At 36.3% G+C, this 20,100-nt stretch overlaps 1 protein-coding gene across 1 annotated transcript in view; it reads right to left on the reverse strand.

Moving 5' to 3' along the window:
• LOC127831834 (ADAM 17-like protease) overlaps window positions 1-20,100 on the reverse strand; it is a 47,768-nt gene that overhangs the window by 5,996 nt on the left and 21,672 nt on the right. The window contains exons 10-20 of the mRNA XM_052356907.1: window positions 19,442-19,580; window positions 16,883-16,996; window positions 13,086-13,210; window positions 12,144-12,213; window positions 11,187-11,325; window positions 9,226-9,330; window positions 8,683-8,748; window positions 7,929-8,005; window positions 5,038-5,156; window positions 3,374-3,452; window positions 2,007-2,095 (exon numbers count right to left, since the gene is read on the reverse strand). Of these exons, the coding sequence (XP_052212867.1) occupies window positions 2,007-2,095; window positions 3,374-3,452; window positions 5,038-5,156; window positions 7,929-8,005; window positions 8,683-8,748; window positions 9,226-9,330; window positions 11,187-11,325; window positions 12,144-12,213; window positions 13,086-13,210; window positions 16,883-16,996; window positions 19,442-19,580 (1,122 nt within the window). The remainder of the gene's footprint in view (window positions 1-2,006; window positions 2,096-3,373; window positions 3,453-5,037; window positions 5,157-7,928; window positions 8,006-8,682; window positions 8,749-9,225; window positions 9,331-11,186; window positions 11,326-12,143; window positions 12,214-13,085; window positions 13,211-16,882; window positions 16,997-19,441; window positions 19,581-20,100) is intronic.

Below are 20,100 nucleotides of genomic sequence, written 5' to 3' on the forward strand. Positions count from 1 at the left end.
ATATTCCATGGTTTTCCTTAAAGCGGGTATATACGATTTTGTCAAATATTTATGAATTTATATAAACTGTGTAAAAAACTTATTATATATATATTTCAATATAAATTAAAATAAAAGTTAAGAAGAACATGTGTCGAAAAATGCGAAATAAGCCAGATATTTAATTCTGAAATTGAAAACGGCTGTACAGCCGAATTCGCCAGCATGTATACCATACATGTACGATGTGCATCTAAACTTAGTTTAACGGTTTATTTGAATTCCTGCAACGATATCTATTCATACGACACACGAACACTATCTCCGATCCTAATACAAAGACGAATGCTTCTGTTATTGTAGGAAAATATGTACGTCACTATCGGCTCGGGGCGCTAATTTGTCTTTGCTGCATTTTATGAAATTCGGCTTTAATGTATAATTTTTCTTGCCTATTTTGTATTATTTTGACATATTTTATCAATATATAACAATTAAACACATATAAAAAATCGTATATACCCGCTTTAACTTTTTTTTATTTCTTTCATGTGGCTACGGGTTCCATGGGGCCATAATCTGGGCTTATTCTGTAATTCACCATTCAGCCTTTGGCTTCAAGTTCAGAAGTTTTCATGCTCTTTAAGATAAAAGGCCATAAACCAGACACTAGCCCAAAGCTGACGGACAATTTTGACGAATTACGACACAAATACGATTGTTGTGGACACACGATTTATTATTCAAGGCATAACACATTTCACAAAACATACACACACACACAAACCTCAGCAAGTCTTGTCAAAATCATTTAAGCGTTTAAAAATGGCTATAAGATCTTTTCAACTACCAGAGAAGATCACAAGAAAGTGATCGTCGCAACGGCATGCATTAAATTTGTAATTTAACTGTTTATCATAAGCTTAATAAAGCGATCGCGTCAATCACTTTTTGGTGTTACCGCACGTCTATAATAGACATTCACAGTTTGTTTTACATTCTTTAATCGGCCTTCAATAGCGCAGTAATGACTTGACACCTTTGTGGTATGTTTAATCCGATTATCGATAAATGCGCGAGCTGTGCTGACTAGGTATTGTAATTTACACGCCTCGGGAATCTTGAGATTTGGACCGTCCGGTGTATTTAACGTTAAAAATGAGGAAATTCAAGGAGATATCCGTTCGGTTTCCAGTTTTGAGAGAGTTCGGTTTATTCAACATTTTTTTACAAAGAAATAGAAGGCGAAAATACGGGAATGGCCCGACCATTCGGAATCGGGAGTTTTCCGGTATTCGGTGAGTCCGGTATTGGCAGAGTCTACTGTACCCAGGGTTGTTATTAACTCACAATGCCTTGTTTAATGATTGATAATACAAATGTTTTATACATACAAATACAAAAATTTTAATGGGTAAATATTTGGTGAAAAACAAATGCAATTAATTACATTTTGTCAATTACAAAAAATCCTAATTTGACCAGATTGCTCTCTCCCCGAATGGCCAGGAAATCACATGAAATAAGGCAATTCAACAAAGTCCACTGGGTTAAGGCCATTATGCAAAATAAATTTTAATTTTACTACAACTCTTTCTTCATAAAACCCTTGAAATCACTACATTTCAGAACAAAGAATTCATACAGAATTAATAAACATCTTGAAGATTAATTTTGCTCCAAAAAGATTTCTGCGAGCGGGATCCCCAGGTTAAGGGGGGCAACCTTTCAATAAGTGAAAGACAAGAGAGACAACTTACATGGAAGCTAATGAAGCAGCTCACTGGTATCCAGATGATAAGGGACAGAACTATGACAGAATTAGTGAAATACAAGGGAGACAACTTACATGGAAGCTAACGAAGCAGCTCACTGGTATCCAGATGATATGGGACAGAACTATGACAGAATTAGTGAAAGACAGGGGAGACAACTTACATGGAAGCTAACGAAGCAGCTCACTGGTATCCAGATGATAAGGGACAGAACTATGACAGAATTAGTGAAAGACAGGGGAGACAACTTACATGGAAGCTAATGAAGCAGCTCACTGGTATCCAGATGATTAGGGAGAGAACAATGACTGTACCCACAATGTTACTCCTCATGAAGGCAACTGAAACGGACACAAACACAACATTGGAACAATTTTAAAGACATTGAGGAAATCAACATAACAATTCAATTTACGAATGAGATTTTGATGTCGAAAGACACTTCACGATATACCATATATTAGTTATTTAGCTTCAATAAAAACTGGCAGGGTCTCCAAAAAGGGGCATGGTCAACCTCTTTAGTGAAGAATTGTTGTATTGTAAGTGTTAACATTGTAAGTGCCTTCATTGTACCGTTTTCACAAAAGTATTTAAATTCAAGTATCTATTCAGCATATATTCCATGACGTATGTACTTTATTAAAAATTGTTTGATGTTAACACCAAGTAATACTGTATTCTATAAAGCAATCAAAGCACGTAGGGCATGTCTGTATTTTAGAGAACATTGACAAATAAAAAAGGGACAAAAAAGGCTGGAACATTTTAAAATGGGTTGAATAAAACCCTGCCATTTGCTTTAGCTAAATCCCTAATACATATTAATGCACACAAATAAATACATTATAAATTCAAGTATGCCCTTGCCATAAACTTGTACTTTAATATTACGTAATGCCAATGTTCTTCACTAAATCATGCTTGATCAATCAGTAAAATATATATTGAAAGTACAAACTCTCTTAATTAAAATTTCACAAGCTATTTTTCCAATTCTATACTTTGTATTACTAAACTAAACTGGACTATATATTTGTGCATATTATATATAGGTTACATAGTATTATGCTAGCAAAAGCATACATAATAAGTTCAATTAAAATTATATATAATTGTGCATTGAAATGATTATTGGCAACAAATTCCACCAAATAAAAAAGTTTATTGCCTAAGTATCACATGCAATACATTACATGTGTTTAATGTTTTACGTTTGGTAAGATTAGGGGTTCTTAGGTAGACAAGTTTGTGTCTATGAACAGTCATCCATGGTGAATCAAGGCCCAGTGTTCACAAAACATTCAGACACCTATTTTTGATTGCTTTTGTCATTGCATTAATTTTTTCTAATTCATGTTTGCAATTTGGTGTTCACAAATTAAATTCTGTTAAAAAAGTTTTTTTAATGCCTTCATATCACGCTATACTAAATCAAAGTTATTTAAAGCTAATTTGAGTTTCACTCCAAAAAATGTCATTAAAATAAATTTTGTTATTGCAATCTAAAATTGATTCTCAACGCCAAATGAACTTTATATCAACTTGGTCACCCTCTCATTTGTTGCGCCAGTATACTCCCTGATTCTGTTGAGAATCTGATTACAATGTCTACCTACCAAACTGATCAGGTGTAATATCTTGTATGATATCAAAGAGTCGCTGGACCATATCTTGCCGCTGCTTTTTGCAGGATCCCTGAATTGAAAATACAAACATTCAAATGCTGTGAAAATGCACAGCATATGCTTGATTGAAATTGGTCAAATATTTACCTAACATTTAAATTGGTACTGATCAATTCCGAAACATTTTGTTTACTTCCTTCTGGGTTAATGAAGGCAAGTATGGCAATGAAAGTATGTTTTTTATAAGACAAAATTTAGGTCCTTAAAACTGGACAGGGTTCATACAGATTTTCTCCAATGAAATTCAAGCACTTTTTAAGCACTTTTCAAGGGAAAAAATCCAATTCAAGCACTTTTTTAGTTCAACCTACTGAAAACTGTATATTATTCTGTGTCCAATACTGACAACATTTTCGCTTAATTGGTATCTTCTTGCTTAACATTCTACGTGACTTACAACAGTTGGCACTACCCTGCTACAGTAACAACTGTTTAATCAAAAGTAAGATATTTCATTATGATATAGTATTTGACCAAAGGCATTACACATACCAAAACAAAACCTGTTATTTGTGTTGAATATGTATTCTAAATGTTCTAAATGCACTCTTCTGGTGGCTTTTCAACACGGATTCCCCCAGTACTAGCGATCTCTATATCTGTTCTGCATACTTAAAAGATGCTTTGACTTTAGAATCGGCGTTGTCAACAACCCAAGGGTACTTCAAAAGCCACCCTTTCTGAAAAATGCACTTATTTGCTGGCATATTTCAACTTGCCAGCACTGTATTATAATTTGCATAATGCGTACAAAAAAAACCCGAATTAGACCAATTGGCGGAAGATTAGTAGTAGTTGCCTCCCTTACATTCTAAAACCCGTACCGACCCGTATCGATCCAGTACCTGCCAGTACGAACAGATCAGAACCGTCATATAAAAGTGTGAAAAACCTACGACTTCGGACTAATGGTAAAGATATGAAATTATATTTTTTACCCTTGGTACTTTTTTCAAGCACTTTTGAAGCCCAAAATAAGCACTTTTCAAGCATTTTTAAGTTTTATATGCAAATAAGCACTTTTTAAGCACTCCACAGCCTTTATAAGCACTTTTCAAGGAGAACATTGAAATTCAAGCACTTTTCAAGGTCTGTGCGAACCCTGCTGGAAAGGGAGGTGTAAACTGAAAATTTTTAAAGAATGATAACTCTTTACAAAAGCAGCATATTGCTATGTTCTGTCATTATGCACAACTGGACATGGCAATGAAGAATAAGAATACAAAGCTTCATCCAAATTCAGATTGGGATCTCAGAGGAAAAGTGCATGACAAGGTGTGTTTGATTTGTATTAATTCATTTTTGTCATGCTATACCGACTATACTGACTGACATATGGTATAATCACTTAACTTGCTACTGATAAATTCTCTTAAGGAAATAACAAAGTGAAACAACATATTCTTGACAATCATTTAATTACAAACTAAATTTTACAGAATAAGCTAATATTTTGGCCACCATCAGCCAACCTTGTTCTATCAACAACTCTTGTAGAGATGACATGCAAGCTTTTTTAGAAAATCTAGGCTCCACTGAAAATTTAGAGTCTGTTGGTTACTTGGCTTCTGGTTTATTCCAAGCCTTCAGTTTACCTGCTGACATATTCCCTGGTAGCAAGGTCTCCCATCTGGTAACAGTGTTTGGTTAATACTAGTGCATTGTCCCTCCGAATGCTTGGACTTGCAGCAGCGATGACACGCCTTCTCTGGGTCTGCAATGGCCGGATTAGAGAGGCATATATAAGGATAACAGATTATATGATTATTTCTTATTTCTTAGAAAACTGGGCATATGCATGTGCCTAAAGTTTGTCCCAGATTAGCCTGTGCAACACTTTCCGCTTTTATGACATTTTTCGTTTAAATGAAGTCTCTTCTTAGCAAAAATCCAATTAAGGCGGAAAGTGTCGTCCCTGATTAGCCTGTGCAGACTACACAGGCTAATCTGGGACGACACTTTATGCACATGCATTAAGCCAAGCTTTCTCAGAACGCGACTCATATAATCCCCTTTCTGGGAAAACTGGGACTGATGCATGTGCGTGAAGTGTTGTCAACAATTAGCCTGTACAGTCTACACAGGCTTATCAGGGAAGACACTTTCTGCTTATATTGAATTTTTGGTTGAAAGGAAGTCTTTTCTTAACAAAAAAGCCGGTCTAGGCAGAAAGTGTCGTCCTTAATTAGCAGACTGCACAGCCGGTCTAGGCAGAAAGTGTCGTCCTTAATTAGCAGACTGCACAAGCCGGTCTAGGCAGAAAGTGTCGTCCTTAATTAGCAGACTGCACAGCCGGTCTAGGCAGAAAGTGTCGTCCTTAATTAGCAGACTGCACAGGTCTAGGCAGAAAGTGTCGTCCTTAATTAGCAGACTGCACAGGTCTAGGCAGAAAGTGTCGTCCTTAATTAGCAGACTGCACAGGTCTAGGCAGAAAGTGTCGTCCTTAATTAGCAGACTGCACAGGTCTAGGCAGAAAGTGTCGTCCTTAATTAGCAGACTGCACAGCCGGTCTAGGCAGAAAGTGTCGTCCTTAATTAGCAGACTGCACAGCCGGTCTAGGCAGAAAGTGTCGTCCTTAATTAGCAGACTGCACAGCGGTCTAGGCAGAAAGTGTCGTCCTTAATTAGCAGACTGCACAGGTCTAGGCAGAAAGTGTCGTCCTTAATTAGCAGACTGCACAGCCGGTCTAGGCAGAAAGTGTCGTCCTTAATTAGCAGACTGCACAGCCGGTCTAGGCAGAAAGTGTCGTCCTTAATTAGCAGACTGCACAGCCGGTCTAGGCAGAAAGTGTCGTCCTTAATTAGCAGACTGCACAGCCGGTCTAGGCAGAAAGTGTCGTCCTTAATTAGCAGACTGCACAGCCGGTCTAGGCAGAAGTGTCGTCCTTAATTAGCAGACTGCACAGGTCTAGGCAGAAAGTGTCGTCCTTAATTAGCAGACTGCACAGGTCTAGGCAGAAAGTGTCGTCCTTAATTAGCAGACTGCACAGCCGGTCTAGGCAGAAAGTGTCGTCCTTAATTAGCAGACTGCACAGGTCTAGGCAGAAAGTGTCGTCCTTAATTAGCAGACTGCACAGGTCTAGGCAGAAAGTGTCGTCCTTAATTAGCAGACTGCACAGGTCTAGGCAGAAAGTGTCGTCCTTAATTAGCAGACTGCACAGGCTTATCTGGGATCTAGGCTAATCTTTGTATTAAGCCCAGCTTTCCCAGAAAAATTCTCATATAGTGAAATGGAATTTGCAATGTTGTCATGGATACTTTATCTGTCTTGGGATTCCAGGTAAACCTTGTTTTGTTGTTTATCAAATTTGGGCCTCATTCTAAAAAGGTACAAATTGTCAGTAAGATACTTGAAAGCAAAAATCATGCCACATTCCCAAATTTATTCAAAACAACATGATTTTTTCCAATCCAAAGGGCACCTGTCCCATTCCCGAAATGTTGAAATACATCAATGCATATCTTCAAACTCAGCAGGCACTGAATGGACCTTGACTAGGACATCCAGCACTAGTTTATCCAAGAAAACAGACTTGAGAATGTATTTATCAGCACAATGCTACAGATGTACACAACCTTCAATAGGTTTAAATAAACGGTCACATTCCACAATGCGTAATACAATGATCATCTTAGTAGTGACATATAAATAAATCGTTACAAATTGTTAAAAACAACTGGGTGTTGCAATTAATGCTATTTGTAATTAATATTTTATAAACATCTGTATATACTCATACTTTTAATGTTCAATTTAATTTGGCTGCGCTATAATAACATAATCACATGTATTTCATACAATAAGCATTAACATTATGTTTTTACCCACTAACTTTTCAAAGATAATAAAACATACATAACAACGGTAGTTATTATTTGTTACTGATGTCAAAGGGTGGTTATAAAACTAAAATATTAAAAGAAATGTTCCAAACAACTACTGTCCAGAAAATACCCATTAACCAGTATACGTGTACAAACTACTGTCTAGAAAATACCCATTAACCAGTATACCTGGACAAACTACTGTCCAGAAAATACCCATTAACCAGTATACATGGACAAACTACTGTCAAGAAAATACCCATTAACCAGAATACCTGGACAAACTAATGTCCAGAAAATACCCATTAACCAGTATACCTGGACAAACTACTGTCAAGAAAATACCCATTAACCAGTATACCTGGACAAACTACTGTCAAGAAAATACCCATTAACCAGTATACCTGGACAAACTACTGTCCAGAAAATACCCATTAACCAGTATACCTGGACAAACTACTGTCCAGAAAATACTCATTAACAAGTATACCTGGACAAACTACTGTCCAGAAAATACCCATTAACCAGTATACCTGGACAAACTACTGTCCAGGAAATACCCATTTACCAGTATACCTGGACAAACTACTGTCCAGAAAATACCCATTAACCAGTATACCTGGACAAACTACTGTCCAGAAAGTACCCATTAACCAGTGTACCTGGACAAATACATGGTTGCAGATTCTGATCAAAGTTCTCACAGTAGTTGAGGCAGAGACCGCTCTTGCATGTACCCCTGAAACACATCACAACAACATAAATTTATTGTTAAATAATGAGATACATGTATAATTGCCACCAATTATAAAAGACCAATATGCAATAAATGTGACTTGAAAAATGTTCACAAGCTTTTTCTTTAAATTCACAAAGTGATTTGGAATTTGACCCCATGTAACCTAGTTTTAAACTTGGGTGAGATATATATATATAAAGATTGGTCAATAAAAGTGATCACTAATGTGTTCACAAGATTTTAATACAGCCATAGAAGGAAAACTGCCCTTACCATTGGCGGCCATGTGTTTTTCGATATCAGTACAATTATTGAACTCTGCTGCGATATCAATTGGCAAAATGTTCTGAGTAAGGTTCATGATATTTAGGCAAAAAAATGTGAATTATTAAGTGTCCACGAGCTTTTTTTTTAATTGACCTTGTTATTAAGTTTTTTACCCCACATGACCTAGTTTGAGAGTTTGGCATTCATATTCTGACCAAGTTCCTAGAAGATTGTGCCTCTAGAGTGTTTGTAACGTAAATATTTCCAGTGCATGACTACACAAACAAACTAATCATAAAAGCTCACCATAATAAAATTGTGCTCATGTCAGCTAAAATATTACTGACATAAAAAATATTTGTCTTTTTAAATACAAACTTTTTGAAACTACAGTGCAGCTTTTTACTTACTGGTCAATGCATGGCGTCTTGTCTGGTTTGTTGTTCAGCGTGTTTGGACATGTTATGTTTATTCCACTAAGCTTGGGTTAAGGAACATAATGAGTCATTGTCATACATTTAAGAAATACATTTATATTACAAGGTACGGTAGAACATGATAAAAAAAATACACAAAAAATATTATCACCAATCACAACTTCAACAGTATCTCAATAACTCCAAACAGCATACACATTTGTCATTATTATCACCTATAATGGTTTTATGTTTTCATAGTGTTGACATTATGCTTAACACTGAAATCAATATACAATTCGGCGAGCATTATTAAGCGAGAACTGCACAGTCCATCTCCTTATGGTAGCCATTTGTGGAAAGTTATAAAATTGCATGATGACTAGGTTTCTTCTACCAGAAAACGCAGTAGAGCTGTTCTTTAATAAGTGAACCATTTTGAAAATGTATTTCAAATAATGAAAACTAAAACATAATGTAATAAAGATTCCATATCATATGCAACACACAAATACTGCTTGTGGTTGTCAAGGATACTTGCACTTGATCTCGCCCAGACAGGACTCTTCCAGTGAAGGTCTGCAGACAACACCACTGCTAGCAGGCTGACAGCCAGACGTGCAGCATGGGTAGTTCCATGGGCTGAAATAGTGCAGCATGGGTAATTAGTTGGGCTGAAATAGTGCAGCATGGGTAAATCATTGGGCTGAAATAGTGCAGCATGGGTAATTCATTGGGCTGAAATAGTGCAGCACGGGTAATTAGTTGGGCTGAAATAGTGCAGCATGAGTAAATCATTGGGCTGAAATAGTGCAGCATGGGTAATTCAGTGGGCTGAAATAGTGCAGCATGGGTATTTCAGTGGGCTGAAATAGTGCAGCATGGGTAGTTCCATGGGCTGAAATAGTGCAGCATGGGTAAATCATTGGGCAAAAATAGTGCAGCATGGGTAATTCATTGGGCTGAAATAATGCAGCATGGGTAATTCATTGGGCTGAAATAGTGCAGCATGGGTAAATCATTGGGCTGAAATAGTGCAGCATGGGTAATTCATTGGACTGAAATAGGGCAGCATGGGTAATTCATTGGGCCAAAATAGTGCAGCATGGGTAATTTCATTGGGCTGAAATAGTGCACCATGGGTAATTCATTGGGCTGAAATAGTGAAACATGGGTAATTATTTCGGCTGAAATAGTGCAGCATGGGTAATTCAGTGGGCTGAAATAGTGCAAGATGGGTAATTAATTGGGCTGAAATAGCGCAACATGGGTACTTCATTGGACTGAAATAGTGCAACATGAATAATTCACTGGGCTGAAATAGCTGACCAGATGTACACCATGTGTAATTCATTGCTAAAACTATTTTTTATATACCTAAGTAACTGAAAACTTAACATCCCCTAACGTGTAAAGGCAATTTGCAATTTATTCCTAACTCCGTTTAGGCTGCAAACATCAATGCTTTTATTGATGTTGTGGCCTGCGTCTAATAAGCAGTGATTTTTTTTTGCTTGTATTTGTTACAGCCTGTGCCATTTGAATCGGAAAAATTTGCGCGATAAACAGTGAAGTTGAGAAAAATAGCGCGATAAACCATGAAAATGAGAAAATTAAGCATAATAAATATGATTATAAATAACACAGTTTATATTGTTTTTAATTGCATGTTCAGGGGGGTTTCTAGCCATTTTGGGAAAAGGAGTCTGGTCAAATTGGGATTTTTTTTTAATCAATAAAACTGGCAACGAAGTAAGTCTCGTTGATGCTGTAGAAATGATCTTTTATGATAGGGATCAGTAATAGTAGATTAGATACTTCTTCCATCTTTCACTCTCCAAACCTAACATATCTCTCAAGCCATTACTTGCACTTCATTCCCCTCTTTAAGTTTGCACTTGCAGATGCAGAAGACATCGTTGTCATCTTCCAGAATGGTGCCGTGGCTTCTGTCTGACCTGATGAGTATTGGTATGCGAACCCAATTTACCTTGCCTTTCAATTTTCCAACCTCTGTCACCTTTCCTCTAATTGCCTGTACTTTGTTCTGCACCTCAGCTTACACTTACTGTTACAGCATACATTGGTGTTTTTCTTAGTGCTGTAGCTTGCACCTTATTTGAAAGGGATCTGTACAAAAAGTGTTGTTATCTTCCCTTTGACTCTCAGACCCTTACAAATCTACCTTGTTCTTACCTTCATCTCATTCCTCTCCTAAGTTTTACACTTGCTGTTGCAGCAAATATGAGTGTTGACTTGTTCTTAGAGCTGTGGCCTGCTCTCATATTAAAGGAATCTGTACAAAAACCTGTGTTACCTACTCTTTGACTCTCCCTCCTTGGCTTACCTCCCCTGTTCTTACCTGCACTCTTTGACTCCCAACCTGGCTTACCTCCCCTGTTCTTACCTGCACTCTTTGACTCTCCCACCCTGGCTTAACTCCTCTGTTCTTACCTGCTCTTTGACTCACCCGCCCCCGTTTACCCCCCTGTTCTTACCTGCACTTCATTCCTTTCCTCAGTTTACATTTGCTGTCACAGCAGACATCTGCGTCGTTGTTGGTGCTGTAGCCTGCATCACACTGCTCACCCTCGTCTATGCGTCCATTACCACAGAACGCACCATCTTGAGAGCCCTCTGATACAAATATTAACACTCTTGTGATCATTTTCCTTATCTCTTGATAAGCCTTTATTTTGACAAACAAATGATTTCAAGGTCAAAATTGGAATTAAGGACACAATCTCATCAAGTTGAAAGTGAAAATATTTAAACAAATTCATTAAGAACAGTATCACCTCTTTAAAAGGGGAAATCCCCACAAAAATATTAGTTTCAATTAAAAATCTTTGATACTTGTTGAAAATTATGATAACATGCAAATAACTCAGGGGTGGTATTCCAGAAGCATCTTAAGTTAAAGTTTATTTTTATCCTTAAATTGGGAATTTTTCTTAAGTGTTTCTTTTCATACTGCAATAGTTAGGCATTAAAAATTACATCAAAATAACATCATTATGTCAATGTTATTTGAGGAATGCCATAAAAAACATGCATGTCTTAAGTAAAGAAATACAAAACATTTTAATTTTGAACTTAAGAGAAAATATTTAGAAATGACTTAATATGTTTCTGGAATACGACCCCAGAACTTTGTGTTTCATTATGGATAAAAAAAATTGTCTCAACTATTAATGATGCTGACTCATTTGAAGTTTCAATCCAAATCCTCAAGAAATATGAAAGCTATTCGCTCCACAAGCTTATAACATTTATGCTATTGACAAGAAAGACAACTCTGAAAAGTCATATGCCTGGGTAACCAGCCTTGTTGTAGTTTAAAACCCATTTGAAAGTAAATGTAGCTTATGGATGCCTATAAGATATAGACCCTGACACAAAAGTGACCTCAAACCGGGAAATGTATGACTCAATTCATAGTAGTCTTGACTTACCTATGAAACAATTGAACCCTTTGACTTTCAGAACCTTGAATATGTATTCCCGACTGCAAGGTGAAAAAAACTGAAAGCACGAAGAATGTAAATAGTTGAAGTAACAAGATATAGAAATAAAATTCAACAAGAGCACCACATAACTGGTGCCAACGCTCAGCTATGTTACATTTTTTAATAAATGAAAGCTTGTCAGAATTTTTTGTTGTTGTTATTTTTAGAGGTCACAGTGACCTTGACCTATGACCTGGTGACCCCAAAATTGGTATAGGCGTGTAGAAATCATCAAGGTGCATCCACATATGAAGTTTCAATGCTGTAGGTGGAAGCACTTTGATTTTAGAGCCGATGTAAAGGTTTTAGCGCTGACGCCTGCGGACGACGAGCTGGCTATGACAATACCTCTGGTTTTCTCCGAAAACAGCCGAGCTTAAAACTAAATTAAATTATTAAAAGCAAATAACTTAAAGAGCATTTCAAAGATTTTGCAATTAATGACTGTGTGTAAAGAATATGTTCAGATCTTATGTAAGTTTATTTAGAAAATTAATGATTGAATCTGTAGACAATTTCTTCAGTATTTAATTTTGTTGTTTAACAAAATTTAGAGACCAACAATATGCTTTAATTCACACAGTTTTTCAAATCAGCACATGCTCTTAAGTCTGGCATGCTTACAAATAATAAACCAGGGCACTTTCTTATAAAAGATCTTACAATACATTAACATTTTACTCACAATTAACTAAAAATTATGATCAATTTGTTTAACAGTTGCCTAAGTTAACTTACCACCTCAATACCCTTACATTTGAGTAACAGTTTCATGACAATTCTTCAAATGTTTACAGAGATATCCAGCAGACATGACAATCATACAGACACAGGGGTGAATTCTATGAAATCCATTTAGTGCTTGATGCATATTTCACTTCAACCTACGTTATTATTCTTGTCATATCCGCTGACTGCCCAGGGGTACATGATGTATCTGCCGTCCTTGTACTCGGAGGGGGCACAGTCATCTGTCTCTGGGTCGTGTTCACTGCCCATGTTGTGGCCAAACTCTGGCATAAAAACAGCAGGATTTAATGGGCCTTGCTCTAAAGAAACTGTGCTTAACCCTTTCAGAGCGGGAACCGAATTTTGAAGGCCTGTGCAAACAGTTTGGATCCTGATGAGACGCCACAGAACGTGGCATCTCATCAGGATCCAAACTGTTTGCTATTCTGATAGTATTCTTTGAAAAAAAATCGAAGAAAAAACTAATTTTAGAAATTTAGCAGACAACATTTTAGCAGATGACAAATTTCCCAGCATGCAAAGGGTTAACCCTCTCCCCACTCAGAAGAAAAGTGAAAATGGCTATGTGCAAACAGCATAAAACCAGAACAGTCTGCGAGTAACTAGCAGCCTGTCAAGGTTTTATGCTGATTTGCTGCTCATCAGTTTCTAAGGGTTATGAAAGATGTCTTCAAAATTTGAATCTAGTAAGAACGATCTTCAATTAAGTTTAACTTTCTAAGGGACTACAAATACGCAAAAATACGTTTCTAAGGGGTAAAGGGTTAATGCATGTGCATAAGTGTCATTCCTAGATTAGCCTGTGCAGTCTGCACACAATAATCAACGACGACACTCCCCGCTTTTATGGAATTTTTTGTTTGTAAGGATCTATTTTTAACGAAAATCTATTGATTGCGGAAAGTGTTATCACTGATGAGCCTGCGTTTATAAGGGAGGACACTTTAGGCCTATGCTGGATTTTTGTATAAGAGACTTCCCTAAAAAAAATTAAAAAAATTTCTATAAACACAGAAAATGTTGGCCTGTGCAAACTGTTAAGGCTAACGTGGTATGACACTTTATACACATGTATTTAGCTCAGTTTATACACATTTATTTAGCTCAGTTTATACACATGTATTTAGCTCAGTTTATACACATGTATTTAGCTCAGTTTATACACATGTATTTAGCTCACTTTATACACATGTATTTAGCTCACTTTATACACATGTATTTAGCTCACTTTATACACATGTATTTAGCTCACTTTATACACATGTATTTAGCTCACTTTATACACATGTTTTAGCTCAGTTTATACACATGTATTTAGCTCAGTTTATACACATGTATTTAGCTCAGTTTATACACATATTTAGCTCACTTATACACATGTATTTAGCTCACGTTATACACATGTATTTAGCTCACTTTATACACATGTATTTAGCTACATTATATACCCATGTATTTAGCTCAGTTTATACACATGTATTTAGCTCAGTTTATACACATGTATTTAGCTCCAGTTATACACATGTATTTAGCTCAGTTGTATACACATGTATTTAGACTCAGTTTATACACATGTGTTTAGCTCAGTTTATACACATGTATTTAGCTCAGTTATACACATGTATTTAGCTCAATTTACACATGTATTTAGCTCACTTTATACACATGTATTTAGCTCAGTTTATACACATGTATTTAGCTCACTGTTATACACATGTATTTAGCTCAGTTTATACACATGTATTTAGCTCAGTTTATATTATACACATGTATTTAGCTCACTTTATACACATGTATTTAGCTCACTTTGAACACATGTATTTAGCTCACTTTATACACATGTATTTAGCTCACTTTATACACATGTATTTAGCTCACTTTATACACATGTAATTAGATCAGTTTATACACATGCATTTAGCTCACTTTATACACATGTATTTAGCTCACTTTATACACATGTATTTAGATCACTTTATACACATGTATTTAGCTCACTTTATACACATGTATTTAGCTCACTTTATACACATGTATTTAGCTCACTTTATACACATGTATTTAGCTCACTTTATACACATGTATTTAGCTCACTTTATACACATGTATTTAGCTCACTTTATACACATGTATTTAGCTCAGTTTTCTCAAAAGTCTCATATGTCTAACATTCATCCAGGAAAGGTTTTTTACTTAATAATAATTATAAGCTTGGAACTGCAAAAAGTATTGTGTAACCTTGACCTTTGAACTTGAGAAATGCTTCTTATTTAAAATTCCATGATGAATCACGAGGTTACGTCAAAACATGCTCAGCTATTTTATCCTATTACAAGATGAAAATCGTAAGTATAACAACGATTGTATAAACTTGAGCTTTTTTAGATCAGTTTTGGGTTTTTCCAAAAGTTGGAGAATCTGTTTGGGTCAACTACAGAAAAACCAAATCGACTAAAAGGGCGATATTTGATAATTATAAATGGAAAATAGGGAGGGAATAATAGAACAAGACTATTGCCAAGCAATATATGTCCCCTACCAGCTCCACCATTGTCAGAATTTATTTTTATTTTATTTTTATATTTGTTGCCATAGCAACCAGAATTCTTGATTCAGGAACAAAATGAAAAGAGGTGCATTATCTCCATATTGCCATCTGACCATGTTTCAAGTTTCATGAAAAAATATGAAGAACTTTTAAAGTTATCGCAGGATCCAGAAAGGTGTGACAGACCCACAGACAGCCGCAGAGAGCGCAAACCATAAGTCCCCTCCGGGTGTACTTGTACTTGTACTACTTGTAAAAGTAGTTTTAACAACAGAATTTGATAGAGTTGCTAAAACTACCTTTATCCCCTTATCTTTTATTTTACGTATCTTTTACATTTATTCTTCACTTTTCGGCCAGTTTTTCCCCATGTAAAAATAGTTTTAACAACATAATTTGATTGAGAGTTGCTAAAACTGCCTGTTAAGTTATATTTTTATGTGAATTTTAAGTTATAGACAGTTCTTCCAAAAGGTTGATTAAAATTAGAGTTTCATCAAATAGCCTTCCTAAGCATGAAATTTTAGCACTTGTTTCCACAAATATCAGGACAAACTTCACTTTGTACCATTAGATACAAGCAAGAGTGGCCAAGGGGAGAAAAAATGACTGAGAGTAATATTGCATTAAGATATCTTAATAAGTGAAGGGGAGAAAAAATGGTCAAGTTTGTTTTGTACTGTCTGCTACAAAGAAGCTGCAGCTTATAGGGATCACTTCTCTATCTGTCTGTCTGTCACGACCGTCACACCTTTGTCCGGAGCATATTTTTAAAAGTACTAAAGATATTTTAAAGGGGGGGAAAGATAGGCCTCAGACATTTTTTCCCCAGGGGAAAACTGGCCGGGGGAAAAAATGGACCGCTACAGGGGGACAAGAACTGCACTATATGTACAGTTAATGGAAAATTTTAAAGGGCCATAACTCTGTGAAAAATCATCCGACCAGAACCGGCTGATTATATTCACATCTCCTCTTGGTAGTGAAGCTTCCCATAAAGTTTAATTGAATACCGGTCATTAATTGCTGAGAAATAGCCCGGACAAAAATTGTGCACTGGCGGACGGACACACACACGCACGGACAGACGAAGCGGCGACTATAATTTTGGGGGTGCATAAAAAGCACAGTAGATTATTTCAATGGCACCACTCCAGCGTCTACTTTAACTTTTGGTGGAAAGTGACCCAAGCCTTCAATATAGGAAACAAAGTTTCTGGCCAGAGCTAAATTTAAGGAAAACTTTTGTTCATTTAACTGATAGAGACAATTCATTTCTAAGGGTAAGTAATTTTTTGTTTAATATATCGAAAATTTTCAGAAATTTTCTATGTTAATGTTGCCAATCTTGTCTAAAGGTATACAATAAAAATATCTCAAGACTCACCATGAGCTGTAACGAGCTGAGCCTGCAGTGCCAGGAGTCTGTGACCTCCAGAGTTCAAGGACGAGCTCCAACCAGTGTTCAAACTCATGGTAACACCGGAATACTTTGGGTAGGCTGCACATGGGACAAAGCAAATGCGTTTAACCCATTTATGCCTAGCGTCTTGAAAAAAGTCCTTGGCAAACAGCGTTTACCCAGATAAGACGCCACATAATGTGGCGTCTCATTAAGGTCTGCGCTGTTTGCTTAAAGGAATTTCTGTAAGAAAAATCCTAATATATAAATGTACTAGATATCCCTTATTTTGGAAATAAATTGATCCAATTTAGGATGGGAAAGTCCAATAGGCATTTATGGGTAAATACATATCCCCCACCAAATAAATTTTTGGAGGGGATAACAAAATGGTTTGTAATACTTTGGGTAGGCTGCAATTTCAAACAAAATAGTTTGGGCAGGCTGCAAGTGGGTAAAAAATGTTGTGTTAAGCCTTTGGTAGGTTACAATTACACTATTGGGAAAAAATGGTGTTAAATACTTTATGTATGATGCAATTTGAACGACAAGAAGGCCCGAAAAGCCCAAAGTTCTCAACTGAGATACAATGGAACTGAACTGTTCTGTGCAGACGAATATATCATTAGAACAAATATTCTGACCAAGTTTCAATAAGAGTGAACTATAAATGTAACTTTTAGAGTGCTTACAAGGTTTTACAATAGCCATATAAAGATTAATTCCAGCCCCCTGGCAGCGATGTTTTTCAACAGATCGGAACCATTTTTGAACACATCCAAGATATCATTGGGACTAATCTTTTGATCATGTTTCATTAAGTTCGGACAATAAATGTGTCCTCTAGAGTGTTAACAAGGTTTTACTACATGTATAGTCATATAACGATAAATTCCCTGCCCCAAATGGCAGCCATGTTTTTCAACCTTCCGAAACCATTTTCCAACTCTTCCAAAATATCTTTGGGACAAAGCTTCTGACCAAGTTTCATTAAGATTGGAAATAAATGTGGCCTCTTGATTGTTAACAAGGTTTTAAAATAGCCATATAAGGAAACAAGGGACAAAATTGTCACTAAAACAGGTTTTCGATTTGAAACAAAAAAGTCTGTTAAAGGGAGACAATTTAAATGTGCATTGTTACTAATTGTTCCTAGTTACCCCCCTTGTTTCAAATTAAATCTATTTTTAGTTGTGGCGACCTTGATTTCTACCGAATGATAAAATCCGGACAATATGCCCCAGGGCACTTAGTGACAATTATTTTGTGAAAGTTTTATTAAAATCTGTTGAGAAATGAAGAAGAAGTTGCGCTCAGAAGAATTGTTTCGCCCGCCGACATTCACCAATCTAATAACCAGCTTTTTCCTTCAGAAAACCTGATTTAAAATTAGTGTGATGATCTGTGTGTACCAAGTCATTTTAAAATATGACAATGAATGACATTGTTATGGCCCGGATAAGCTTATTTATGGCCATTTTTTACTTTTGAACTCCAAGTGTGACCTTGACCTTGGAGATATCGACATAATTTTTTCGCATGACACAATGACCCATGAATGTGAACAAATGTACAGAGTTATTTTAAAATCTAACAGTAAATGACATAGTAATGGCCAGGACAAGATCATTTATGGCCATTTTTGACCTTTGAACTCAAAGTGTGACCTTGACCTTGGAGATATCGACGTAATTCTTTTGCATGACACACCGTCAATGATGGTGAACAAATGAACCAAGTCATTTTAAAATCTCACAATGAATGACATAGTTATGGCCCGGACAAGATTATTTATGGCCATTTTTGACCTTTGAACTCAAAGAGTGACCTTGACCTTGAAGATATCAACGTAATTCTTCTGCATGACACACCAGCCAATATTGTGAACAAATGTACCGAGCAATTTTAAAATCTAACAATGAATGACATAGTTATGGCCCGGACAAGATGATTTATGGCCATTTTTATCTTTGAACTAAAAGTGTGACCTTGACGTAGCAGATACCGATGTAATTCATTCGCATGACACACCGTCTAATGATTGTGAACAAATGTGGCAAATGATTTTAAAATCTCACAATGAATGACATAGTTATGGCCCGGACAAGATCATTTATGGCCATTTTTGACCTTTGAACTCAAAGTGTGACCTTGATCTTAAAGATATCAACGTAATTCTTCTGCATGACACACCATCCAATGTTGTGAACAAATGTACCGAGTTATTTTAAAATCTAACAATGAATGACATAGTTATGGCCCGGACAAGATGATTTATGGCCATTTTTTATCTTTGAACTAAAAGTGTGACCTTGACGTAGCAGATACCGATTCGCATGAATTCGAATTCATTCGCATGACACACCGTCTAATGATGGTGAACAAATGTGCCAAATGATTTTAAAATCTCACAATAAATTACATATATACTTATAAGTTATGGCCCTTACAAGCTCATTTAGATTTGTCCCACCAGCCCGCCGACATTTCCCAAATCTCTGCTAACATTCAATCAGACCTTGAACAAGTCTTAGAGACACTCACCATTTGAGCAGATTCCTCCCACAGCAGACTGCCGATCAGAGGCTATGTACGCCAGGCCCAACACACCATCAGAGAACTGTCTGTATGTGAACAGGTGGGCCAGGCAGTACCGCCGCAAGTGGTCCTCAAAACTGAACGCCTGCAGGGAGGATATAATAATGATGTGAGAAAATACTTGTAACAATTTTAGATTTATGACACATATACTTCATTAACATTTTTTATATGGAATATTTTTTATACAGTATTCAATGAAATAAAGTTTACTCTTTAAATCTTATGATTGTTCATTTGTTATTATTATGGTTATAAGAGTTTTTCTTGATTTTGCAAATGTACTTGCATCAAAATAATAAGTACAAAAAAAAGACTAAGCTGAAAGTAAGGCTTCAAGCAAAAACACCATCATCATCATCATAAGAAGACATGTGTTTGTCAGAAACACTATGTCCCCTACTGCACCGCTTTGAAGCTATATATTTGACCTTTGACCTTCAAGGATGACCTTGACCTTTCACCACTCAAAATGTGCAGCTCCATGAGATACACATGCATGCCAAATATGAAGTTGCTATCTTCAATATTGCAAAAGTTCTGGCAAAATGTTAAAGTTGGAGCAAACAAACCAACCAACCAACCAACAGACAGGGCAAAAACAA

This window comes from Dreissena polymorpha, chromosome 5 (assembly GCF_020536995.1).
Source record: "Dreissena polymorpha isolate Duluth1 chromosome 5, UMN_Dpol_1.0, whole genome shotgun sequence".
In the NCBI taxonomy this organism is placed as follows: Eukaryota; Metazoa; Mollusca; class Bivalvia; order Myida; family Dreissenidae; genus Dreissena; species Dreissena polymorpha.